We start from the raw sequence: 27,477 nt of genomic DNA, 5'->3' as shown, positions 1-27,477 counted from the left end.
GGTATTTCCCCGCCGCGGAGGTAACAGGGTACTGGCGCCGTGTCCCGTTACGGGGCGTCAGTGTGACATTCTTGCCGTCCTGGTCCGGTTCTGTTGGCGTGCAGGCTGCGATGTTAACCCCAACCAGTCCACAGCAGACACAACCTCACTCTATGATGTATCAACACTCACAGATTGCTGAGTTAGCAAGTCAAACCCGAAACATCGACTGTTATTCCCTTCCATAGATACTGCCTGACTTGCAGTGTTCCTCCAGCGTCTTGGTTATGGACCTCAAGATTTCTAGCCTCAGCAGAATCTCATGGTATCAAGCCAGGTTGTATAATTGCTGCAATACTCTTCTCAAACTTACTATGTCATTCTCCGGGATTTTTGCTGAAGTGATCTACACCACAAATGGGAACCTGCTTTGGTTCCCATCTGAAACCAAAGTTACTCAACCTCAGTAACGCAGTGAGAATTCGATACTTCCACATCTGCATGTGGGGAAAGAAACTTTGGAATTGTGTGAATATCATTTCCTATTATTTCACAATTAGTGATTACAATTCTATCTCCTTTACCATAGCATTGGAGAGGATAGGAGCAGACGTTAGGAACGCATTTAACTGGAGTAAGGGGAAATATAAGGCTATCAGGCAGGAACTCGGAAGCAGAAACTGGAAACAGATGTTCTCCGGGAAAATGCTCAGGGGATATTTGTGTGGGGTTCTGCGTAGGTACGTTCCAATGAAACATGGAAAGGATGGTAGGGTACAGGAACCGTGCTGTACAAAGGCTGTTGTAAATCTAGTCAAGAAGAAAAGAGCTTATGAAAGGTTCAAAAAAACTAGGTAATGATAGAGATCTAGAAGATTATAAAGCTGGCAGGAAGGAGTTTAAGAATGAAATTAGGAAAGCCAGAAGGGGCCATGAGAAGGCCTTGGAGGACAGGATTAAGGAAAACCCCAAGGCATTCTACAAGTATGTGAAGAGCAAGAGGATAAGATGTGAGAGAATAGGACCAATCAAGTGTGACACTGGAAAAGTGTGTCTGGAACCAGAGGAGATAGCAGAGGTACTTAATGGATACTTTGCTTCAGTATTCACTACAGAAAAGGATCTTGGTGATTGTAGGGATGACTTGCAGCAGACTGAAAAGCTTGAGCATGAAGATATTAAGAAAGAGGATGTGCTGGAGCTTTTGGAAAGCACCAGGTTGGATAAGTTACCGGGACCAGATGGGATGTACCCCAGGTTACTGTGGGAAGTGGAGGAGGAGATTGCTGAGCCTCTGGCGATAATCTTTACATCATCAATGAGGATGGGAGAGGTTCCGGAGGATTGGAGGGTTGTGGATGTTGTTCCCTTATTCAGGAAAGGGAGTAGAGATAGCCCAGGAAATTATAGACCAGTGAGTCTTACTTCAGTGGTTGGTAAGTTGATGGAGAAGATCCTGAGAGGCAGGATTTATGAACATTTGGAGAGGCATAATATGATTAGGAATAGTCAGCATGGCTCTGCCAAGGCAGGTCGTGCCTTACGAGCCTGATTGAATTTTTTGAGGATGTAACTAAACACATTGATGAAGGTAGAGCTGTAGATGTAGTGTATATGAATTTTAGCAAGGCATTTGATAAGGTACCCCATGCAAGGCTTTTTGAGAAAGTAAGGAGGCATGGGATCCAAGGGGACCTTGCTTTGTGGATCCAGAACTGGCTTGTCCACAGAAGGCAAAGAGTGGTTGCAGACAGGTCATTTTCTGCATGGAGGCCGGTGACCAGTGGAGTGCCTCAGGGATCTGTTCTGGGACCCCTACTCTTTGTGATTTTTATAAATGACCTGGATGAGGAAGTGGACGGATGAGTTAGTAAATTTGCTGCTGATACAAAGGTTGGGGGTGTTGTGGATAGTGTGGAGGGCTGTCAGAGGTTACAGCGGGACATTGATAGGATGCAAAACTGGGCTGAGAAGTGGCAGATGGAGTTCAACCCAGATAAGCGTGAGGTGGTTCATTTTGGTAGGTCAAATATGATGGCAGAATATAGCATTATTGGTAAGACTCTTGGCATTGTGAAGGATCAGAAGGATCTTTGGGTACAAGTCCATTGGACACTCAAAGCTGATCCGCAGGTTGACTCTATGGTTAAGGCAGCATATGGTGCATTGCCTTCATCAATTGTGGGTTTGAGATTAAGAGCTGAGAGGTAATGTTGCAGCTATATAGGACCCTGGTCAGACCCCACTTGGACTACTGTGCTGAATTCTGGTCGCCTCACTACAGAAACGATGTGGAAACCATAGAAAGGGTGCAGAGGAGATCTACAAGGATGTTGCCTGGATTGGGGAGCATGCCTTATCAGAATAGTTTGAGTGAACTCAGCCTTTTCTCATTGGAGCGACGGAGGATGAGAGGTGACCTGATAGAGATGTACAAGATAATGGGAGGCATTGATTGCGTGGATAGTCAGAGGCTTTTTCCCAGGGCTGAAACGGCTAGCACACGAGGGCACAGTTTTAAGGTGCTTGGAAGTAGGTACAGAGGAGATGTCAGGGCTAAGTTTTTTATGCAGAGAGTGGTGAGTGTGTGGTATGGGCCGCTGGCGGCGGTGGTGGAGGCGGATACAATAGGGTCTTTTAAGAGACTCCTGGGTGGGTAAACATAGAAACATAGAAAATAGGTGCAGGAGTAGGCCATTCGGCTCTTCGAGCCTGCACTGCCATTTATTATGATCATGGCTGATCATCCAACTCAGAACCCCGCCCCAGCCTTCCCTCCATACCCCCTGACCCCCATAGCCACAAGGGCCATATCTAACTCCCTCTTAAATATAGCCAATGAACTGGCCTCAACTGTTTCCTGTGGCAGAGAATTCCACAGATTCACCACTCTCTGTGTGAAGAAGTTTTTCCTAATCTCGGTCCTAAAAGGCTTCCCCTCTATCCTCAAACTGTGGCCCCTCGTTCTGGACTTCCCCAACATCGGGAACAATCTTCCTGCATCTAGCCTGTCCAATCCCTTTAGGATCTTATATGTTTCAATCAGATCCCCCCTCAATCTTCTAAATTCCAACGAGTATAAGCCCAGTTCATCCAGTCTTTATTCATATGAAAGTCCTGCCATCCCAGGAATCAATCTGGTGAACCTTCTTTGTACTCCCTCTATGGCAAAGATGTCTTTCCTCAGATTAGGGGACCAAAACTGCACACAATACTCCAGGTGTGGTCTCACCAAGGCCTTGTACAACTGCAGTAGTACCTCCCTGCTCCTGTACTCGAATCCTCTTGCTATAAATGCCAGCATACCATTCGCCTTTTTCACCGCCTGCTGTACCTGCATGCCCACTTTCAATGACTGGTGTATAATGACACCCAGGTCTCGTTGCACTTCCCCTTTTCCTAATCGGCCACCATTCAGATAATAATCTGTTTTCCTATTTTTGCCACCAAAGTGGATAACTTCACATTTATCCACATTAAATTGCATCTGCCATGAGTTTGCCCACTCACCCAACCTATCCAAGTCACCCTGCATCCTCTTAGCATCCTCCTCACAGCTAACACTGCCGCCCAGCTTCGTGTCATCCGCAAACTTGGAGATGCTGCATTTAATTCCCTCATCCAAGTCATTAATATATGTTGTAAACAACTGGGGTCCCAGCACTGAGCCTTGCGGTACCCCACTAGTCACCGCCTGCCATTCTGAAAAGGTCCCGTTTATTCCCACTCTTTGCTTCCTGTCTGCTAACCAATTCTCCACCCACACCAATACCTTACCCCCAATACCATGTGCTTTAAGTTTGCACACTAATCTCCTGTGTGGGACCTTGTCAAAAGCCTTTTGAAAATCCAAATATACCACATCTACTGGTTCTCCCCTATCCACTCTACTAGTTACATCCTCAAAAAATTCTATGAGATTCGTCAGACATGATTTTCCTTTCACAAATCCATGCTGACTTTGTCCGATCATTTCACCGCTTTCCAAATGTGCTGTTACCACATCTTTGATAACTGACTCCAGCAGTTTCCCCACCACCGACGTTAGGCTAACCGGTCTATAATTCCCCGGTTTCTCTCTCCCTCCTTTTTTAAAAAGTGGAGTTACATTAGCCATCCTCCAATCCTCAGGAACTAGTCCAGAATCTAACGAGTTTTGAAAAATTATCACTAATGCATCCACTATTTCTTGGGCTACTTCCTTAAGCACTCTAGGATGCAGACCATCTGGCCCTGGGGATTTATCTGCCTTCAATCCCTTCAATTTACCTAACACCACTTCCCTACTAACATGTATTTTGCTCAGTTCCTCCATCTCACTGGACCCTCTGTCCTCTACTATTTCTGGAAGATTATTTATGTCCTCCTTAGTGAAGACGGAACCAAAGTTGGTTCTGCCATTGGTCTGCCATGTCCTTGCTCCCCATAATCAATTCACCTGTTTCTGTCTGCAGGGGACCTAGATTTGTCTTTACCAGTCTTTTCCTTTTTACATATCTATAAAAGCTTTTACAGTCCATTTTTATGTTCCCTGCCAGTTTTCTCTCATAATCTTTTTTCCCCTTCCTAATTAAGCCCTTTGTCCTCCTCTGCTGAACTCTGAATTTCTCCCAGTCCTCAGGTGAGCCACTTTCTCTGGCTAATTTGAATGCTTCTTCTTTGGAATTGATACTATCCCTAATTTCTCTTGTCAGCCACGGGTGCACTACCTTCCTTGATTTATTCTTTTGCCAAACTGGGATGAACAATTGTTGAAGTTCATCCATGCAACCTTTAAATGCTTGCCGTTGCATATCCACCGTCAATCCTTTTAAGTGTCATTTGCCAGTCTATCTTAGCTAATTCACGTCTCATACCTTCAAAGTTACCCCTCTTTAAGTTCAGAACCTTTGTTTCTGAATTAACTATGTCACTCTCCATCTTAATGAAGAGTTCCACCATATTATGGTCACTCTTACCCAAGGGGCCTCTCACAACAAGATCGCTAATTAACCCTTCCTCATTGCTCAAAACCCAGTCCAGAATAGCCTGCTCTCTAGTTGGTTCCTCGACATGTTGGTTCAAAAAACCATCCGGCATACATTCCAAGAAATCCTCTTCCTCAGCACCTTTACCAATTTGGTTCACCCAATCTACATGTAGATTGAAGTCACCCATTATAACTGCTGTTCCTTTATTGCACACATTTCTAATTTCCTGTTTAATACCATCTCCGACCTCACTACTACTGTTAGGTGGCCTGTACACAACTCCCACCAGCGTCTTCTGCCCCTTAGTGTTACGCAGCTCTACCCATATCGATTCCACATCTTCCCGGCTTATGTCCTTCCGTTCTATTGCGTTAATCTCTTCTTTAACCAGCAACGCCACCCCACCTCCCCTTCCTTCATGTCTATCCCTCCTGAATATTGAATATCCCTGAACGTTGAGCTCCCATCCCTGGTCACCCTGGAGCCATGTCTCTGTGATCCCAACTACATCATAATCATTAATAACAATCTGCACTTTCAATTCATCCACCTTATTACGAATGCTCCTCGCATTGACACACAAAGCCTTCAGGCGCTCTTTTACAACTCTCTTAGCCCTTATACAATTATGTTGAAAAGTGGCCCTTTTTAATGCTTGCCCTGGATTTGTCGGCCTGCCACTTTTACTTTTCTCCTTAGTACTTTTTGCTTCTACCCTCACTTTACACCCCTCTGTCTCTCTGCACTGGTTCCCGTCCCCCTGTTGTGAACTAACCTCCTCACGCCTAGCCTCTTTAATTTGATTCCCACCCCCCAACCATTCTAGTTTAAAGTCACCTCAGTACATGGAGCTTAGAGGGGCCATGGAGTGTTGTGGGCCGAAGGGCCTGTATTGTGCTGTAGGTTTTCTATGTTTTTTCTATGTTTCTATTTTCTGCAAACATGCATCACTTAACACTTACCTGCTGAAACCACAACTCACTACTACAAGAGTGGAAACCAAACCAATTAGTTAGCCTACTTGTTCTTGAAGTCTGTTACTATTTGCACTGTTTACTTCCAACCACTCTACATCCATGAAGGTGGAAATTTTACCGTCAACAAATCAGACAAAGCAATGGTCTCAGCATTGACCTTGGCAGAATACCACTCCTTACAAACCCTTAGTCTGAAAATCAACTGTTCACCACAATTTCCATTTTCCATGGATCCATTTATCTTGCAATTCCACGGATCTTAATTTTGCCAGCTGACTGTTGTCAGGGGTCTTCTGAAAATCCACTCAAATGCTATCTGGTGAATTTCCTTAGATTTGTTGCTGTTTTACCATAGAAATTATATAATTTAAATCTGCCTTTAGCAATTTTAAGGTGATGCTACTAATCCAAACTTTCAAATGTATTTTCACTTTTCCAATTATTTTTCTGTCTCTAAAAGACTTTCCACTTTTTAATTGGTTAAACCAATTAGCTTGATTTGCCACACGTCCATCGAAGTATACAGTGAAATGCGCAGTTTGCATCAACTACAGTCCGGGGATGTGCTGGGGGCGGGAGGCGGGGTCAGCCTGCAATTGTCGCGTTGTTTCCAGTGCCAACATAGCGTATCCACAACACACTAACTCTAAACCGTACATCTTTGGGATGTGGGAGGAAAACGGAGCATCTGCAGGAATGCCATGTGATCATAGGAGAACGTACAAACTCCTTCCAGACAGAGGTGGATTTGAACCTCAATATCAGATTGCTGGCTCTGTAAGCTGATAGGCTACCTGCCACGGTATCGTGATCTAGATCCTGTTCAAAGTTGAAAGTAAAATTGAGTATCAGAGTACGTACATGTCACCACATACAACCCTGAGATTTTTTTTTTCTGTGGGCATACTTAGTAAATCTATAGAAGAGTAACTGTTCTATGTATCAATGATCAAAGTGTGCAAATGCAAATAACAAGTCATAGCAATAAATAACGAGCATAAAATAACAATATAAGAGTCCTTAAAGTGAAATCATTGGTTGTGGGAACACCGGAAGTAGAATGAGTTATCTCCTTTTGTTCATGAGCCTGATGGTTGAGGGGTAGTAACTGTTCGTGAACCTGGTTGTAACCTTAGACAACATTCTTCACAAATTTTGACATCATCTGCAAACTTACTGATCAGGCTGTCTACATTCTCAATTGAATCGTTCATATAGCAAACAATAAGGAACCGACAGTGATCCCTGTGGCATACCAGTGAAAACACAACACTCCACCACCACCCCTGACTCCTTCCACCAAGCAACTTTGTACCCAATTGGCTAAATCATCCAGGACCCTGTATGATCTAAACTTCATCCTGGTCTGTTTCCCAAATGTCTAACCTTTGAATTTTTAAGGTCACTGACAAAGCATTTTTTAAAAATCAAAACTAATTACCATAATATTGGAACTTTTAAACCAGAAATCCAAATAAAAATAATTTTGGTATTTATGCACACACTTCAAATAATCATTATTACTTATAGAATTAAAGTTAACTGACATTTCAGCAAAAATTTCATGCCGAAACTACATGCAATGAAGTAAAGGCTTGCTAATTCCCCTCAATTCATCCCTTCATAATTAGAGTGAACTTGTAACTGCAACTGTTGTCACAAACATTCCTATCAGGTTATCCAACCTGTTTAATTATTTATAATTTGAAGCTCAACTACAAAAGTATACTGAATAGTCAAGAGAATGCAAATGGCTGACGATTTTCGAGCTGCTGCTTCTTTGTTAATTTTTTGATTCATTGTTTCGATTTTCAAATTCTCATTTCTGGCGGAATGCAACTCTATTGGAACAGATAAGGGTTTTCTGCGGATAAGAATGTTCGCTGCAGCCACAAAGAACTTTGTGAAACAGGTTGGAGATACAGGCAGACTGAAACCAGTTCCTGATCTGAGTGAGGCCGACAGATATCAGCCACTCAGTCTGGTAACAAAACGGACAAAATCCTTTTTCTGGAAGAAGAAGAAATACAGTTCTACTCCTTTCACTCTGAAGGACATCCTTGTTGGAGATAAAGAGGTTTCTGCTGGTGAAGTATTTACTTTGCTTCTATTATATTTTTGCTGGTAGAAATGTGTACTATTTTAATGAAATGATTTTGGGACTGATTAGACTGCTAAACCTCCATCAGTGTTCCATTATAGATTGTGTTTGAAGAAGATCAATTATGAAACATTTAAAATATACAGAAAAGCCATTTGTAATCAGTAAAGCTGCCAGTGTAATCAAAGACCCCCTCCCTCCACAGACATTCTTTATTCTCCCCTCTTCCATCGGGCAGAAGATACAAAAGGCTGAAAAGCATGCACTACCAGGCACAAGAACAGCTTCTAACCTGCTGCTATAAGATCCAGAAACTTGAAACTATTCACCCTTTCCACTGCTGATCACTTGATGAGGACTGGTGTGTGTTCCTTTGACTTGCTCTTCCTTAAGTCCACAATCAATTCCTTGGTCTTACTGACATTGAGTGCAAGGCACCACTCAACTGGCTGATCTATTTTGCTCCTGTACACCTCCTCGTCATCATCTGAAATTCTGCCAACAGTAGCTGGGTCATTGGCAACATTTATAGATGGCATTTGAGCTGTGCCTAGCCACTCAGTGTGGTTGTAGAGAGAGTAGAACAGTGGGCTAAGTCCACACCCCTGAAGTGTGCCAGTGTTGACTGTCAGCGAGAAGATGTTATTTCCGACCTGCACTGATTATGGCCTCGCAATGAAGAAGTTGAGAAGCCAGTTGCAGAGGGAGGTACAGAGGCCCAGGTTTTCAACTTGTTGATTATTTCTGATGGGAACACTGAGCTGTCATCAATAAACAGCAATCTGATGTAGGTATTGCTGTTGTCCGGGGATCCTGAATGCTGCCTGTGTCATGTGCTAACGAACGCAAGCATAGCATGATCTGGCATAATAATGCATGGCTGAGAGACTGGTGTAGGGGGTAGGGCTTCGGGTTCCTGGATCACTGGGGCCTCTTCTGGGGGAGGTATGACCTGTACAAAAAGGACAGGTTACACCTTAACCCAAAGGGGTCCAATATCCTAGTAGGCAAGTTTAATAGACCTGTTAGGGAGGGTTTAAACTAATTTGGCAGGGGGATGGGAACCGGAGTGATAGGGCTGAGGAAGGGGAAAACAGAAATAAATCAGAGATAGTGTGCAACAGAAATGGTCAAAAGGACAGGCAGGAGATGGGGCTTAATCACAGCCAGTGGGATGAGTTACAGGGCAATAGAGGCGTGGTGCAGATAAAAAAGAAAGCAACAAATTTTGTACCTTCTTCCGATGGAAGAGGGGAGAATAAAGAACATCTAGGGAGGGAGGACTGGAAGTGTTATATTTGAATGCATGCAGAATAAGAAATAAAATGGACGATCTTGAAATTCAGCTACAGATTGGCAAGTATGACATTCTGGCCATCTCTGAGACTTGGCTAAAGGATGGCTGTCATTGGGAGCTGAACGTCCAAGGTATATCGGAAAGATAGGTTAGTAGGCAGAGGGGGTGGTGTGGCCCTGTGTGTAAGAAGTAATGTCAAATCATTGGAAAGTGATGACATGGGATCGGAAGATCTAGAGTCCCTATAGGTTGAGTTCAGAAATGGCAAGGGTAAAAGGACCCTAATGGCAGTTGTATACGGCCTCCAAACTGCAGCTGGGATGTGGATTACAAATTACAGTAGGAGATAGAAAAGGCATATCAGAAGGGCAATGTCATGATAATCGTCGGGGATTTTAACATGAAAGTGGATTGGGAAAACCAGGCCAGTACTGTACCTCAAGAGAGAGAATTTGTAGACTGTCTAAGGGTTGGCTTTTTAAAATAGTTTGTTGTTGAGACCACTAGATGATTGTCTGTGCTGGATTGGGTGTTGTGCAATGATCTGGAGGTGATAAGAGAGCTTAAGGTTAAGGAACCCTTGAGGAACAGTAATCACAATATGATTGAGTTCACTTTGAAATTTGAGAAGGAAAAGCTAAATTCCAATGTGTCAGTATTTCAGTGGAATAAAGGAAATTACAATGGCATGAGAGGGGAACTGGCCAACGTTGACTGGAAAGAGACACTAGCAAAGACAGCAGAACAGCAATGGCTGGAGTTTCTGTGAAAAATGAGGTTGGTGCAAGACAGATATATTCCAAATAAGAAGAAATTTTCGAATGGAAGAAGGACAGTACCATGGCTGACAAGTGAAGTTAGAGACAAAGTAAAAGCAAAAGAGAGGGCATACAAGGAAGCCAAAGCTAGTGGGAAGATAGAGGATTGGGAAGCTTTTACAAACTTGCAGAAGGAAACTAAGGAGGTCATTAGGAAGAAAAAGATGAATTATGAAAGGAAGCTGGCGACTAATATCAAAGAAGTTAATAAAAGCTTTTTTTAAGTATATAAAGGGTAAAAGAGAGTTGAGGGTAGCTTTAGAACCAATAGAAAATGACGCTGGAGATATTGTAATGAGAGACGCAGAGATGGCAGAGGAACTGAATGTGTATTTTGCATCAGTCTTCACAGTGGAAGACATCTGCAGTATACCAGACATTCAGGAGTGTCAGTGTGCAGTGAAAATTACGACTAAGAAGGTGCTCAGGAAGCTTAATGGTTTGAGGGTAGATAAATCTCCTGGACCTGATGGAATGCACCCTTGGATTCTGAAGGAAGTAGCTGGAGAGATTGCAGAGGCATTAACAATGATCTTTCAAGAATCGATAGATTCTGGCATTGTACCGGATGACTGTAAAATTGCAAATGTTACTCCGCTATTTAAGAAGGGTAGGGGGCAGCAGAAAGATAACTATAGACCTGTTAGCCTGACGTCAATGGTTGGGAAGTTGTTGGAATCAATTGTTAGGGATGAGATTACGGAGTACCTGAAGGCACATGACAAGATAGGCCACAGCCAGCATGGTTTCCTGAAAGGAAAATCCTGCCTGACTAACCTACTAAATTTTTTGAGGAAATTACAAGCAGGGTAGACAAAGGAGATGCAGTAGATGTGGTGTACTTGGATTTTCAGAAGGCCTTTGACAAGGTGATGCACATGAGGCCGCTTAGCAAGATAAGAGCCCATGGAATTATAGGAAAGTTACTAGCATGGATGGAGGATTGGCTGATCGGCAGAAAACAGAGTGGGAATAAAGGGATCCTATTCTGGCTGGCTGCCGGTTACCAGTGGAGTTCCACAGGGTCAGTGTTAGGACTGCTGCTTTTTACGATGTACGTCAATGATTTGGACTATGGGATTAATGAATTTGTGGCTAAATTTGCCGATGATACAAAGATAGGTGGAACAGTGGGTAGTTTTGAGGAAACAGAGAGCCTGCAGAGAGACTTAGATAGTTTAGGGGAATGGGTAAAGAAGTGGCAAATGAAATACAATGTTGGAAAATGTATGGTCATGCACTTTGGTGGAAGAAATAAATGGGCAGACTATTACTTAGATGGGGAGAGAATTCAAAAGGCAGAGATGCAAAGGGACTTGGGAGTCCTCGTGCAGGATACCCTAAAGGTTAACCTCCAGGTTGAGTCGGTGGTGAAGAAGGTGAATGCAATGTTAGCATTCATTTCTAGAGGTATAGACAGGATATGATGTTGAGGTTCTATAAGGCACTCGTGAGACCACACTTGGAGTATTGTGTGCAGTTTTGGGCTCCTTATTTTAGAAAGGATATGCTGAGATTGGAGAGGGTTCAGAGAATATTCATGAGAATGATTCCAGGAATGAAAGGGTTCCTGTATGAGGAACGTCTGGCAACTCTTGGGCTGTATTCCCTGGAGTTCAGGAGAATGAGGAAGTGTATCTCATAGAAACATTCCGAATGTTAAAAGGCCTGAACAGATTAGATATGGCAAAGTTATTTCCCATGGTTGGGGAGTCTAGGACAAGAGGACACAATTTCAGGATTGAAGGATGTCCATTTAGAACAGAGATGTGGGGAAATTACTTTAGTCAGAGGGTGGTAAGTCTGTGGAATTTGTTGCCACGTGTGACTATGGAGGCCAAGTCACTGGGTGTATTTAAGGCAGAGATAGATAGGTTCTTGATTAGCCAGGGCATCAAAGGGTATGGGGAGAAGGCAGGGGAGTGGGAATGACTGGAAGAATTGGATCAGCCCATGATTGAATGGCAGAGTAGACTCAATGGGCCGAATGGCCTACTTCTAATGTTTATCAAATATCTAATGTTCCACGTTTTAGGAGAGAGCCAGTGGAAATGCATCTACTATAGACTATTGTGATGGGTAAACTGGTGCAGGTCCATGTCCTTGCTTAGGCAGGTGTTGATTGTGGCTATGACCAACCTCTCAAGGCAATTCATCACAGTAGATGTGAGTGTAACTGGGTGATTATCATTGAGGCAGCTCACCCCGCTCCTCTTGGGGATTTGTATGATTGATGCTCTTTTGAAGAAGGTGGGAATCTCCAACTGCAGCAGTGCAAGATTGAAGATGTCCTTGAACACTCCCCCTGGTTGGTTGACGTAGGTTTTCCATGCCCTACCAGGTACACCATCATAGCCTGATGTTGCCCCTCCTGAGAGATGTTCTAACATTGGCCTCTGAGACAGAGATCACAGGGTCATCAACTGCTGCAGGGATAAACAGAGTTAGAGTTTAATTCTCCCTTTCGAAGCGTGCATAAAAGGTGTTGAGCTCATCTGGGAGTGAAGTGTCAGAGCCATTCATGATGTTAGATTTTACCTTGTAGGAAGTAATGGCCTCTGCAAACCCTGCCTGAGCTGATGTTCGTCCGATTCAGTCTCTAACTTCAATTTGATTTGTTTTTTTCACTCTGTTCTCTAGTTTTCTATTGCCCTATTTCTCTCTATTGTTTGCCTATCTAAGAGTTTCTAAATATGTAAAAAATACCTCTGATATCTTGCCAATTTTTTCCTACAATCATCTTGTAATAGTTTTTCTGCCTTACCTACAATACTCCTTGCATTGAAATAATGTACAACTCAAAACATTAGTCCTACCATGCTCAACCTTTTGATTTTTTCTTTGTAGGAAGGCTTAAGATCTACTTTACATGTAAATGTACATTCATGTTAAAGACATAAAAGAAAGATAGTTAAGCATTTATTTTCTATTTAATAGGCATCTCTTCATATCAGCTACTCAATTATGAAGATAAGTCAGATGTTTCTCTCAGAGGGAAAATGGGAAATCACGTTATTCATGATGTTGGAATGAACGTTGATGGATTGTATTCAGTGGCAGTGAAAGCTTCATTTGGAATTGTAACAAAACACGAGGTTGAAGTTCCAGTTCTGCTGAGTGAGATCATGAACAGGTAACTTGCCCATTGTCCAATATACTTTAGTAGTAATATTTGAAGATGCTTTTAACTTATTTTAAAAAACACTGTGGAAGATTCTTGAATGCATGCATAAGTAAAGAAAAAATAGTGAAACATAAACATTGGATATGCATAAACACCAAAAGATGAATTGAACATTTTTCTTAATACCAAAACCAATTAATATTATTAAGGACAGTCAGCTCAAATGGTACAAACTTGATGCCATGATGAGTCTAATTCTTGATCATTTTGGAGTTTCCTACATTGTCTAAATGATGGCCTGTTCAAAGACAAAACAGATGTGAGTGTCTGAATAGCTTCACCACTGTAAAATTCATCCATGTGGATCTCTGGTTTCTCCATTTGTAAGTAGACTAACATTTTGAATTAACTTCAGAAAAATTGACATGGAACATTGCCTTGTCCGTCAGTTGAAAGAAAGGCAGCGTGCTGTACTGTGTGTGGTCATGGAGAGCGTCCGTACCACTCGACAATGCTCACTCACTATGCATGCAGGCATGAGAACAAAAACAAGGAGGGTAGGTATTATTATCTCTTTTCCTGCAGTTAAGATGGCTCCTGTTTACACTGCTCTTAAGTGAATAAATAATAATGAAGAGTGCATTTAGGGATCACTTATGCTACTTTATTTATGTGGAAGACAGAAAAGTTTTAGATATACTACCATTTTATTTTCTCTCATTCTTGGTATACTTTCTTTATACTACAATGTTCCCCATTATTTTACACTTTTTAAAACCTCTCACATTGCCTGCTCTTTGCCTGAAACATAGGTTATCGCAAATGAGAGACTTTTAATAAAGTTTGTACAGCATAAATAAATGGCTACACTTCAAGAAATGATACATATTAAGTCCTTTGCTGTGCTTGGGAGCTGACTTTAACAGAAAGGAACATTGGAATGACATTTAATGGTTGGCCAACCTTGAACATTTTCTTTTACACCCACAAGCAAAGTTGAATAACAAACTATTAAACAAATATAAATTACTTTATTTCCATTTTGCACTTGTAGAAAAATAACTAACAGTAGAGTGTTAGAGTGTCAGTGGATGGCCTCCTCTCATGTGCCACGATGAGGCCACCCTTAGGGTGGAGGAGCAACACCTTATATTCCATCTGGTTAGCCTCCAACTTAATGACACGAATATCGATTTCTCCTTATGATAAAAAAATCCCTCCCCCCTCCTTCTATTCCCCACTCTGCCCTCTTACCTGTCCATCACCAGCCCCTTCCCTTTCTCCTATAGCCATCTTCCTCTCATATCCTTACTCTCAGCCCTTTATCTTTCCTACCCACCTGGCTTCATCTATCACCTCTAGCTATCCTCCTTCTTCCCCTCTCCTTTTTATTCTGACATCTTCCCCCTTCCTTCTCAGTTCTGAAGAAGGGTCTCAGACCAAAACATCGATTGTTTCTCCATTTTCATGGATGTCACTTAACCTGCTGGGTTCCTCCAGAATTTTGTGTGTGTTGCTTTGGATTTGCACGATTTTCTGTGTTTATGATAGTAGAGTGGATGTCATTCAAGAATTGTGTTAATATGCTGGTAGAGAAAAAACAAAAGTTGGGATGGAGCTTTGTGCAGAGATTATGGAGCTGGAATATACTGTAAGGAGGACTATAGGGGAGTAAAAAGTTGGAAGCAACTCTGAACTCATCTCTCCAGACTCACAAGTTATTACTTAAAATAAGCTGAATCACGTCAATGATAACTTACTCAGAGTCAGTCTTGGGTTTAAGCATTGTAAATCAAGTGCCTAGAATTAAAACTTGGTTCCATAAATTTTGAAAAGTATGAAGAGATGAACATGGTTACCATTTCTAGGATCTTCTGCTTTTATTTTGGATTTTCACCATCTGTGGATTTGTGCTTTCCAATTAAAGCAGTCTGTTTGTTTTGTTTATTGTACCCACTCTAGTTTCAGATCGATAATGGACAAAATCATAAGGGCTGGGACAAAGCCCTTGTCATCCCAGCTCATACAACAATTGCATTTAGTGTATTTGAGCTTTATATCCATCTGGATGGCCATTTTGGTAAGTAAAGCTTCAGCAACATTGTTGTACTGCTGCTTGTAATTTTGCAGAAATTCTCAATGCACATGTAGTCACTAAATAATCTCTCCCACCCCCACTATTTAAATATACTGAATAAATGCACCACACGTGATACTTAAACCTGTGAAGTATCATTCAAGCAGTTATCCTGGGATCAATGATCAAATGTTTAATCCTTTTGAAATTCATAATTTCTCAATATGAATTGATTCACATCAAGGGAAAAATTTGCCATTTGGAGCAGGACTGGAAAATTAATTACAGTAAAGATGTAGTATATGTATGTCTTGACATTGGTTACACTGAACATGGAGTATGTTTGCGGTTCTGGTTGTCAGACTCTAGGAAGGATGTGATGAAGCCAGTGAGCGTGCAGAAAAGGTTTAGAAAGGATGTAGCAAGGTTTGAAGAGCTCGAGTCAATAGAAGAGACTGGATAGGAGAGGACTGTTTTTCCAGGACATGTGAGCTTTAGAAGATCACAGGGAATGCAGATAAGGTGGTTAGTCACAATCTCTTCCCCAGGATAAGGAAATCTAAAACTAAAGGGCAGAGATTAAAGGAGAAAATTTTAAAAGGAACCTGAAGGGGCAAATTTTCCACATAGAAGGTGGTGGGCATACCGAGGGAGCTACCAGAGGGAGTGATAATGGCAGGTAACGTTACAAAGTTTGAAAGACATTTGGACAAGGACATGGATAGGAAAGGTTTAGAGAAATACGAGACAACGCAGGCACACAGGACGAGCTCTGGTCGGCACCTTGGTCAGCGTGAATGGATGGACCCCAGGGCCCATGTCTATGCTGTATATCTCTATTACTGACTCTACAGCAGTGTTGAATTTCACTTTAAAATGATCTCTAACTGTTTAATAAGCATCTGTATACTTCAAATTTAGAACTGTGTGTAACATCGGAATCAAAAGGTGGTTATGAGAAGGAACAACTAACAGACCAGCTGGGTGGTTTAAGGAACCGGTTTTCTGTGTGGAAATTGCGACGATGCCTGTCTGACTTTTTTTATGGCAGCCCATTCAGATCAGGTGAGATCTTACCCCAGCACTGGAGAGTCATTTTCAGGTATTACAAAAAAATTAAAATACCATACTGGTCTAAATAAAAAAATACAAATAATCAGATTGCAGTCCTCTTTCATTCTATTCCTGTTGAATGCATACTATGTTTTATAGAATGTACTGTATGTTAAGTTTTACTCATGAAATAAACATTCTAACTTTATAGGAGACACAAGAGACTGTAGAAGCTGGAATATGGAGCAACACAGAGAAGGGTGGAGGAGCAGAGCAGGTCAGGCAGCAACTGTGGTAAAAAGTGGATAGTTGACAATCTGGGTCCAGATGAAGAATCTCGACCCAAAATATTGATTGTCCATTTGCCTCCACAAATGCTGCCTGACCTGCTGTGTTCCTCCAGTTTTTTGTGTTGATACTGTATATGCTTTGTATACGGTGAACAATTTTGGGATAGATAATAGACAATAGGTGCAGGAGTAGGCCATTCAGCCCTTCGAGCCAGCACCACCATTCACTGTGATCATGGCTGATCATCCACAATCAGTACCCTTTTCCTGCCTTCTCCCTATATCCCTTCACCCCGCTATCTTTAAGAGCTCGATCTAACTCTTTCTTGAAAGAATCCAGAGAATTGGCCTCCACTGCCTTCTGAGGCAGAGCATTCCACAGATCCACAACCCTCTGGGATGTCATTTATAATTTAAGTGTGGGCTGACTTCCATAATCAAAAGAACCAAAATTATAAAGAGGTCATTCATATTATGTGGACCAAAGATATGTCATCTAGTTCTTCATTGCTTTTTCTTTGTTGATTGGTTGGAATAAGAATAATGAATAAATGTCTTTATTATTCTGTGGTTAGGAAAGTGATTGCATTAATGACATTTCTGTACAATATTCTTTTGATTCAGTTTGTGATTTCATAACCAGCTTCCATTATCCTAAATTGTGTTGCCTCATCTGCACCCATCCTGACTCCTATTGGAACCTGTGCCTTCTGCTAGACTCCAATCTTTGGAATACTTTCCCTGAAGTACTGTCACTCTCTCCCTTTTAAAGCCTCTCATCCCAGGTTTGGGATGGCCAAGAGATAATCCTTGTCACATGGATGAAATCTGAACATCCAGCAGAATCCCCGATGATCAGAGAGAATGTTCAAACTTCATGGGGAGCACTAGAGGCCAGGATTGAACTCTGGTCAATGGAACAGCTCTTCAAGCTCAGTTAGCGTGCTCCTTATTCACTTCATAAGGTTTCATCTCAGCGTCAGTTTCAAGACAAAACCTTTTTTCACAATAGTGCAGTTACAGTATAAATGTGCCCAATTCTTACATAACTTCATAGTGGAAGGAGACTAAGTGACACCAGTGAGATGGTCAGCTCTTACTTTAATCGTTCCACGTTTAACATCAGTATGAGAAATGTTCTCAAATTTACCCTGTCCATTTCTGACACCTCCCTCCCCTTTCTAGATCTTTCTGTCTCTGTCTCTGGAGACAGCTTATCCACTGATGTCTACTATAAACCTACTGACTCTCACAGCTATCTGGACTATTCCTCTTCTCACCCTGTCTCTTGCAAAAATGCCATCCCTTTCTCGCAATTCCTCCGTCTCCGCCGCATCTGCTCTCAGGATGAGGCTTTTCATTCTAGGATGTGGGAGATGTCTTCCTTTTTTAAAGAAAGGGGCTTCCCTTCCTCCACTATCAACTCTGCTCTTAAACGCATCTCCCCCATTTCATGTACATCTGCTCTCGCTCCATCCTCCCGCCACCCCACTAGGAATAGGGTTCCCCTGGTCCTCACCTTCCACCCCACCAGCCTCCGGGTCCAACATATTATTCTCCGTAACTTCCGCCACCTCCAATGGGATCCCACCACTAAGCACATCTTTCCCTCCCCCCCTCTCTCTGCATTCCGCAGGGATCGCTCCCTATGCGACTCCCTTGTCCATTCGTCCCCCCTGAACCCCTCCCCACTGATGTCCCTCCTGGCACTTATCCGTGTAAGCAGAACAAGTGCTACACATGCCCTTACACTTCCTCCCTTACCACCATTCAGGGCCCCAAACAGTCCTTCCAGGTGAGGCAACACTTCACCTGTGAGTCGGCTGGGGTGATATACTGCGTCCGGTGCTCCCGATGTGGCCTTTTATATATTGGCGAGACCCGACGCAGACTGGGAGACTGCTTTGCTGAACACCTACGCTCTGTCCGCCAGAGAAAGCAGGATCTCCCAGTGGCCACACATTTTAATTCCACATCCCATTCCCATTCTGACATGTCTATCCACGGCCTCCTCTACTGTAAAGATGAAGCCACACTCAGGTTGGAGGAACAACACCTTGTATTCCGTCTGGGTAGCCTCCAACCTGATGGCATGAACATAGACTTCTCTAACTTCCGCTAATGCCCCACCTCCCCCTTGTACCCCATCTGTTACTTATTTTTATACACACATTCTTTCTCTCACTCTCCTTTTTCTCCCTCTGTCCCTCTGAATATACCCCTTGCCCATCCTCTGGGTCCCCCCCCTTGTCTTTCTTCCCAAACCTCCTGTCCCATGATCCTCTCATATCCCTTTTGCCTATCACCTGTCCAGCTCTTGGCTCCATCCCTCCCCCTCCTGTCTTCTCCTATCATTTTGGATCTCCCCCTCCCCCTCCAACTTTCAAATCCCTTACTCACTCTTCCTTCAGTTAGTCCTGATGAAGGGTCTCGGCCTGAAACGTTGACTGCACCTCTTCCTAGAGATGCTGCCTGGCCTGCTGCGTTCACCAGCAACTTTTATGTGTGTTGCTTGAATTTCCAGCATCTGCAGAATTCCTGTTGTTTGAGAAATGTTCTGCTTTGCACTGAAATTGCTTCTGATCAGTGCTTAAGGGAACAGCCCACAACCTTCTTATTTGCCCAGTAATTAAAATTTTGAAAATGGTTTACAATTTCCCACCATTTTAATGTTATTAATTCCTACAATTTAAAGTTACTTGTGATTAAGATCTGTAGTTTTTCTGTCAACTGTTGACTGGGGCTTTATGGTATTATAACCATATAACAATGACAGCATGGAAACAGGCCATCTCGGCCCTTCTAGTCCGTGCCGAACCCCTACTCTCACCTAGTCCCACCGACCTGCACTCAGCCCATAACCCTCCACTCCCTTCCCGTCCATATATCTATCCAATTTAACTTTAAACGACAACATCGAACCTGCCTCAACCACTTCTGCTGGAAGCTCGTTCAACACAGCTACCACTCTCTGAGTAAAGAAGTTCCCCCTCATGTTACCCCTAAACTTTTGCCCTTTAACTCTCAACTCATGTCCTCTTGTTTGAATCTCCCCCACTCTCAATGGAAAGAGCCTATCCACATCAACTCTATCTACCCCCTCATAATTTTTAAACACCTCTATCAAGTCCCCTCTCAACCTTCTACACTCCAAAGAATAAAGACCTAACTTGTTCAACCTTTCTCTGTAACTTAGGAGATGAAACCCAGACAACATTTTAGTAAACCTCCTCTGTACTCTCTCAATTTTATTGACATCTTTCCTATAATTCGGTGACCAGAACCGTACACAATACTCCAAATTTGGCCTACCAATGCCTTATACAATTTCAACATTACATCCCAACTCCTATACTCAATGCTCTGATTAATAAAGGCCAGCATACCAAAAGCTTTCTTCACCACCCTATCCACATGAGATTCCACCTTCAGGGAACTATGCACCATTATTCTTAGATCCCTCTGTTCTACAGCATTCTTCAATGCCTTACCATTTACCATGTATGTCCTATTTTGATTAGTCCTACCAAAATGTAGCACCTCACATTTTTCAGCATTAAACTCCATCTGCCATCTTTCAGCCCACTCTTCTAACTGGCCTAAATCTCTTTACAAGCTTTGAAAACCTACTTCATTATCCACAACACCACTTATCTTAGTATCATCTGCATACTTACTAATCCAATTTACCACCCCATCATCCAGATCATTAATATATATGACAAACAACATTGGACCCAGTACAGATCCCTGAGGCCCACCGCTACACACTGTCCTCCAATCTGACACACAGTTATCCACCACTACTCTCTGGCGTCTCCCATCTAGCCACTGCTGAATCCATTTTACTACTTCGATATTAATGCCTAACGATGGAACCTTCCTAACTAAGCTTCCATGTGGAACCTTGTCAAAGGCCTTACTGAAGACCATATAGACAACATCCACCGCTTTACCCTCGTCGATTTTCCTAGTAACCGCATCAAAAAAATTCAATCAGATTTGTCAAACATGACCTTCCACGTGCAAATCCATGTTGACTGTTCCTAATCAGACCTTGTCTATCCAGATAATTATGTATGCCATCCCTAAGAATACTTTCCATCAATTTACCCACCACTGACGTCAAACTCACAGGCCGATAATTGCTAGGTTTACTCTTAGAACCCTTTTTAAACAATGGAACCACATGAGCAATACGCCAATCCTCCGGCACCATCCCTGTTTCTAATGACATTTGAAATATTTCTGTCAGAGTCCCTGCTATTTCCACACTAACTTCCCTCAAGGTCCTAGGGAATATCTTGTCCGGACCCGGAGACTTATCCACTTTTATATTCCTTAAAAGCGCCAGTACTTCCTCTTCTTGAATCATCATACTTTCCATAACTACCCTTCTTGTTTCCTTTACCTTACACAATTCAATATCCTTCTCCTTAGTGAATACTGAAGAAAAGAAATTGTTCAAAATCTCCCCCATCTCTTTAGGCTCCACACATAGCCATCCACTCTGATTCCCTAAGGGACCAATTTTATCCCTCACTATCCTTTTGCTATTTATATAACTGTAGAAACCCTTTGGATTTATTTTCACCTTACTTGCTAAAGCAGCCTCGTATCTTCTTTTAGCTTTTCTAATTTCTTTCTTAAGATTCTTTTTACATTCTTTATATTCCTCGAGCACCTCATTTACTCCAAGCTGCCTATATTTATTGTAAATTCCTCTCTTTTTCTGAACCAAGTTTCCTATATCCCTTGAAAACCATGGCTCTCTCAAACTTTTAACCTTTCCTTTCAACCTAACAGGAACATAAAGATTCTGTACTCTCAAAATTTCACCTTTAAATGACCTCCATTTCTCTATTACGTCCTTCCCATAAAACAAATTGTCCCAATCCACTCCTTCTAAATCCTTTCGCATCTCCTCAAAGTTAGCCTTTCTCCAATCAAAAATCTCAACCCTGGGTCCAGTCCTATCCTTCTCCATAATTATATTGAAACTAATGGCACTGTGATCACTGGACCCGAAGTGCTCCCCAACACATACCTCCATCACCTGCCCTGTCTCATTCCTTAACAGGAGATCCAACACTGTCCCTTCTCTAGTTGGTACCTCTATGTATTGCTACGAAAAACTATCTTGCACACATTTGACAAACTCCAAACCATCCAGCCCTTTTACAGAATGGGCTTCCCAGTCTATGTGTGGAAAATTAAAATCTCCCACAATCACATTATTATTATTATTATTATCATATTAAAGATTTTGATACTAGCTTACAACTGTGAAGTAATTCACGAGACTGAAATATCCTTTCAAAGTTCACAAGGTAAAATTTATTATTAGAGTACATACATGTCACCACATACAACTCTGAGATTCTTTTTCTGCAGGCATACTTAGCAAATCTATAGAACAGTAACTCTAAACAGGATCTGTAAACACCAGGACTGTAAACGGTGAACGAACTGTGCAAATGCAGATAATAAATAAGGAGCATGAAATAACAAGATAAAAGAGTCCTTAAATGAGTGCAGTTATCCCCTTTTATTCATGAGCCTGATGGCTGAGGAGTAGTAACTGTTCTTGAACCTGGAAGAGCGAGTCCTGAGGTACTTGTACCTTCTACTGGATGGCAGCAGTGAGAAAGAACATGGCCTGGGTAGTGAAGATCTTTGATGATTGATGCTGCTTTTCTACGGCAATGTTTCATGTAGATGTGTTCAATGGTTGGGTGAGCTTTACCTGGGATGTACTGGGCCGAATCCACTACTTTTTGTAGGATTTTCTGCTTAAAAAGTTTTGGTATTCCCATACCAGGCTGTAATGCAGCCAGTAACCACACTTTGCACCACAAATCTACAGAAGTTTGCCAAGGTTTTTAATGATGTGCCGAATCTCCACAGACTCCTGAGAAAGTAGAGGTACTGTCATACTTTCTTTGCAGTTATATTTATATAATGGGTCCAGGGTCCAGGGCAGGTCCTCTCAGATAGTGACACACAGGAATTTAAAGTTACTGATCCTCTACACCTCTGATCCTCTGATGATTACTGGCTCAAGACCTTCGGTTTACCTCTCCTGGTCCACTATCAGTTCCTTGGTCTTATTGACATTGAGAGGTTATTGTTATTACACCACTCAGCCAAATTTTCATTCTCCCTCTTGTATGCTGAATCATCACTTTTGATACAGCCCACAATAGTAATGTCATCAGCAAACTTGTATATGGTGCTGGAGCTGTACTTGGCCACACAGTCATAGGTGAAAAGCGAGTAGAGAAGAGGGCTAAGCACACAGCCCTGTAGTACCTTGTGCTGATGGAGATTGTGGAGGAGATGTTGTTGCCAATCTGCAAGTGAGGAAATCCAGGATCCAATTGCACAAGGGAGTATGGAGGCCCAGGTCTTGAAGTTTACTGATTTATTTTGAGGGGATGATGGTGTTAAATATTGAGTTGTAATCGATAAAGAGCATCCTGATGTATGCAACTTTGCTATCCAGGTGTTCCAGGGTTGAGTGAAGAACCATCAAGATAGCATTTGCTGTAGACCTGTTGTTTCAGTAGGCGAATTGGAATGAATCCAAGTCGCCACTCAGACAAGAGCTGACATGCTCCAACACCAGCCTCTCAATACACTTCATCACTGTGGACGCAAGTGCCACTGGGCGATAGTCACTGAGACAGGTCACAACACTCTTTTTGGGCACCAGTATGATTGAAGCCAGCTTGAAACAGGTGGGTACCAGACAGAGAGAGATTGAAGATATCCATCAACACAGGTGAACCAGTTGATCAGCACAGGTCTTCAACACTCAGCCAGGTACTCTGTCTGGACCGGATGTTTTCCTTGGATTCACTCTCTTAAAGGAAGACCACACATCATCTTCAGATACTGAGATCAAAGTGTCATTGGGAGACATGCTGTGCGCAATGGCTCCTCCCTGTTCTGGTGATCAAAGTGAGCAGAGAGGGCATTGAGGTCATCTGGAAGCAAAGCTCTGCTGTCCCCCATGTCGTAAGATTTAACTTTGCAGGAGGTTATGGCTCTCAAACCCTGCCACCGCTGTCGAGCCTCCCTCGTTGATCCCAGTCTAGTCCAGAATCATCATTTCACCTGAGAGATTGTTTTCTGGACATTATACCTGCACCTCTTGTGGCATTCCTGATCTCCAGACTTAAATGACTCTGATCTGGCTCTCAACAGATTCCAGATTTCATTGTTCATCCAGGGCTTCTGACAGGGGAAAACCCTAAATGATCCACAGATGTTTTAACCCTGGTGTAGTCATTCAGGTCCTCAGACAAGTTCTTGTACTCAGCCCAGTCCACAAACTCAAGGCAATCCTCAAGTCGATCATAGATATCGTACATTCAGTCTTTGAATTTGCAGTTGCATCTTTAACTATTTTGACACTTATATTTTGGCTTCTCCAGTTGAAAAACTGATTTGATTTGACTCGTAAATGTTGCTGGGTGCTTTTGGCAACATGTTATATGTCAAAAGAAAAATGGTACTGTAAATATACAATTCAGTGCCGTTTTCATTTGGCAGCGACTTCAGCCAAATCTAAACTCACCACTTATATGATTTGTTATTCTTACATTTTTACTCATAAAATTTTCTTTCTAAAATATTTGATTTATGCAGTCAAAACAATGTAATTGCAAGGCAACATTGGAGGAAAGTGTTGTTTTACAATTTAAACCACTTTTCAAATGGGAATATTAACCTCAGTGACTAATGTGATCTTAAAGCTCAACAAAGGTTTTGTTAAATGTCTGTAAATTTCCCAGAGAAACACAGATTAGATCACTTGTACACCACCTTATCCTGAATAAAGCGATGCTCCCCTGTTAAATATGATCAACACTGGCGCACCTCAGGGGTGTGTGCTTAGCCCACTGCTCCACACCCTATAAACACATGACTGTGTGGCTAGGCATAGCTCAAATACCATCTATAAACTTGCTGATGATACAACCATTGTTGGTAGAATCTCAGGTGGTGACAAGAGGGCGTACAGGAGTAAGATATGCCAACTAGTGGAATGATGCCACAGCAACAACCTGGCACTCAACGTCAGTAAGATGAAAGAGCTGATTGCGGACTTCCGGAAAAGTAAGATGAAGGAACACCTACCAATCTTCATAGAGGGATCAGAAGTGGAGAGAGTTCCTGGGTGTCAAGATCTCCGAGGATCTAACCTGGTCACAACATATCGATGTAGTTATGAAGAAGGCAAGACAGCGGCTATACTTTATTGGGAGTTTGAAGAGATTTGGCATGTCAACAAATACACTCAGAAACTTCTATAGTTGTACTGTGAAGAGCATTCTGACAGGCTGCATCACTGTCTGGTATGGAGGGGCTACTGCACAGGACTGAAAGAAGCTGCAGAAGGTTGTAAATCTAGTCACCTCCATCTTGGGTTCTAGCCTACGAAGTACCCAGGACATCTTCAGGGAGCAGTGTCTCAGAAAGGCAGCGTCCATTGTTAAGGACCTCCAGCAACCAGGGCATGACCTTTTCTCACTGTTACCATCAGGTAGGAGATACAGAAGCCTGAAGGCACACACTCAGCAATTCAGAAACAGCTTCTTCCCCTCTGCCATCAGAATCCTAAATGGATATTGAAGCTTTGGACGCTCCCTCACTTTAAAAAAAATTTACAGTATTTCTGTTTTTGCACTTTTTAAAAATCTGTTCAATATACATAATTGATTTACTTGGGATAGGCATAGGTTAGTGACACCTCTACAGCCGCCAAACCAATTTGATGCCAGGTGTTCTCCTGGCATCTGTAATGCAAAGTAATCTAGACCTGTGCTGACACAAATTCCACCTGAGGTGCTGCGTGCCAGCTGCTGATGATTTAAGTACCATTTTAACTGGTCTCTGGGTGGCGTCCATTAGAAGCATTGTCAATCATTAGGAGCACAAACTTTGTAAGCAGATGAGCTTGCAAGTGTAAGGTAATGCTACCAAATGCTCGTTGTTGCTTTCCTCCTTCTCTACAATAAGAAAAACACTAAACTCTAACCAGGCTGGGGTCTTTCCTCGCTCTACCTACTGAAAGCTAGTAGTTGACTAAAGGAAGCAGTTATGCTGGGGAGGATGTGATTATTGTAATTATTCCTCATACTGAATACAGTCAGCACATATGGGGAAAAAAAAGTTAAATTCCTGAAAGGAACAGTTTTCTCACCATAAAATACGGAAAGTAGAATATCAGCTTGCAAAGCTTATGGTTTCCACCTGTTGCGCTTCACGCTGGAAAGTCAAATTTAGCCATTAGTTTCTTAAGCATTTTCAGTGAGTACTAAATTTGTTATATTATTGTTTATGTGAACAGATGAAAAAGGGTTGGATGGCAACAGGAATTCAGATCTTTATTTGGAGGGTTTAGTTGCGGATTATTATGAAAAAGCTACCAGCATGACAGATGTTTCCACTAACTACCTTCGAGATAACGCACACACACGGGTTAACCTTCTCAACAACAATATTGCCAAAGGACCCTGCACTCTTTGTGGCATGGGAAGTTCCCGAAGGGAGACGGTGTATGGATGTCTTGAGTGCTCCTTCAATGGACAGAAATATGTGAGACTGCATGTGGTGCCGTGCTTTGATCTGTGGCACAAAAGACTGAGATAATATGCATTGTTTGCCTGGATTGGATCTCTTTCAATAATATCCGTCTTAATAATATTGATTTTTTTAACAAAGCAAATTTGAGCATGCATATGCACAATCACACAAGTTTTAATATTGTAAACAGTTTCATGTAAAGGACATTGTTCTGACGCAAGAGAGATTATAGTTGCACAATGTTATTACTATTTTAATTTGAATGCTGTTTATTTTCTATGACTCTACGACTAATACGAGAGGGCACAGTTTTAAGGTGCTTGGAAGTAGGTACAGAGGAGATGTCAGGGTGAGGTTTTTTTTTAAAAATGCAGAGAGTGGCAAGTATGTAGAATGGGCTGCCAGCGACGGTGGTGGAGGTGGATACGATAGGGTCTTTTAAGAGACTCCTGGGTAGGAACATGGGCCTTAGGAAAATAGAGGGCTATGGATAACCTTAGGTAATTTCTAAGTATGTACATTTGGCACAGCATTGTGGGCTGAATGGCCTGTATCGTGCTGTAGGTTTTCTATGTTTCTATATCTCTTTATAAATGATAATGTGACTCAATAGTGATTTTTCACTGCAGATTTTAGAGGCTCATCATAAACTAGGTTATTAAATTCATTAAAAGGTATCATATTGCTAACACACAAAGGTTTTCGAAGTTAAGATAAACCTAACAATTGATGTGGTTCTTGGTTTCAATCTAGGTATAGTGCCATTCTTCAACAAGATGCTTTCAATTCTTTGCTGATTGCTCACAATTTGGTACTTCAAAATTAATTTGAATTTGTCAGTGGTGTATGGTGCATTTCATACATGACTATATTCTTAAGCTGAGCAAGCATACTACAAAAATGTGCCCATGAATTCCATTATGCTGTATTACCTCAGTAGTAATTTTAAAACACACAACCAAGGGTATGTGTGGAAGTTTGGAGGTACTCTTGACCTCAAGGAATTTTCCTTGGTACTCCAATTGCCTCCAACATCTCAAAGACATGTTAGTTGTAAGGTTCATTGGCAATTGTAAATAACTCCCAGATGGCCGGAGAACCAGTGTTAATGGGGAGCAGACACGGAGGTGGGGCCAGGGGACGGACAGAGATAGATGCAGAAACAGAGAGGGAAAGAGAGGCAGAAACAGATAGAGG

General features: G+C 42.2%; 1 protein-coding gene across 1 annotated transcript; it reads left to right on the top strand.

Annotated features, from left to right (window-relative positions):
* The first annotated feature begins 97 nt into the window (after positions 1 to 97).
* On the top strand, positions 98 to 26,667 carry pjvk (pejvakin). The gene is made up of 7 exons (XM_063050092.1): positions 98 to 316; positions 7,780 to 8,013; positions 13,080 to 13,275; positions 13,682 to 13,823; positions 15,229 to 15,346; positions 16,265 to 16,408; positions 26,045 to 26,667. Exons 2-7 carry the CDS (start codon positions 7,803 to 7,805, stop codon positions 26,344 to 26,346), a joined length of 1,113 nt encoding a protein of 370 aa, XP_062906162.1. The 5' UTR covers positions 98 to 316; positions 7,780 to 7,802; the 3' UTR covers positions 26,347 to 26,667.
* The last annotated feature ends 810 nt before the right edge of the window (positions 26,668 to 27,477 follow it).

This window comes from Mobula hypostoma, chromosome 6, assembly GCF_963921235.1.
Source record: "Mobula hypostoma chromosome 6, sMobHyp1.1, whole genome shotgun sequence".
NCBI classification, from domain to species: domain Eukaryota; kingdom Metazoa; phylum Chordata; class Chondrichthyes; order Myliobatiformes; family Myliobatidae; genus Mobula; species Mobula hypostoma.
The sequence above is the reverse complement of the archived record's forward strand: the minus strand, read 5'-3'. Positions and strand labels throughout refer to the sequence as shown.

Coding starts and splice junctions, on each gene's coding strand:
- pjvk (XM_063050092.1), top strand. CDS start 7,803: ATGTTCGCTGCAGCCACAAAGAACTTTGTGAAACAGGTTGGAGATACA. Junction 15,347..16,264: donor CCATCTGGATGGCCATTTTG/GTAAGTAAAGCT, acceptor CTTCAAATTTAG/AACTGTGTGTAACATCGGAA. Junction 16,409..26,044: donor TGGCAGCCCATTCAGATCAG/GTGAGATCTTAC, acceptor TTATGTGAACAG/ATGAAAAAGGGTTGGATGGC.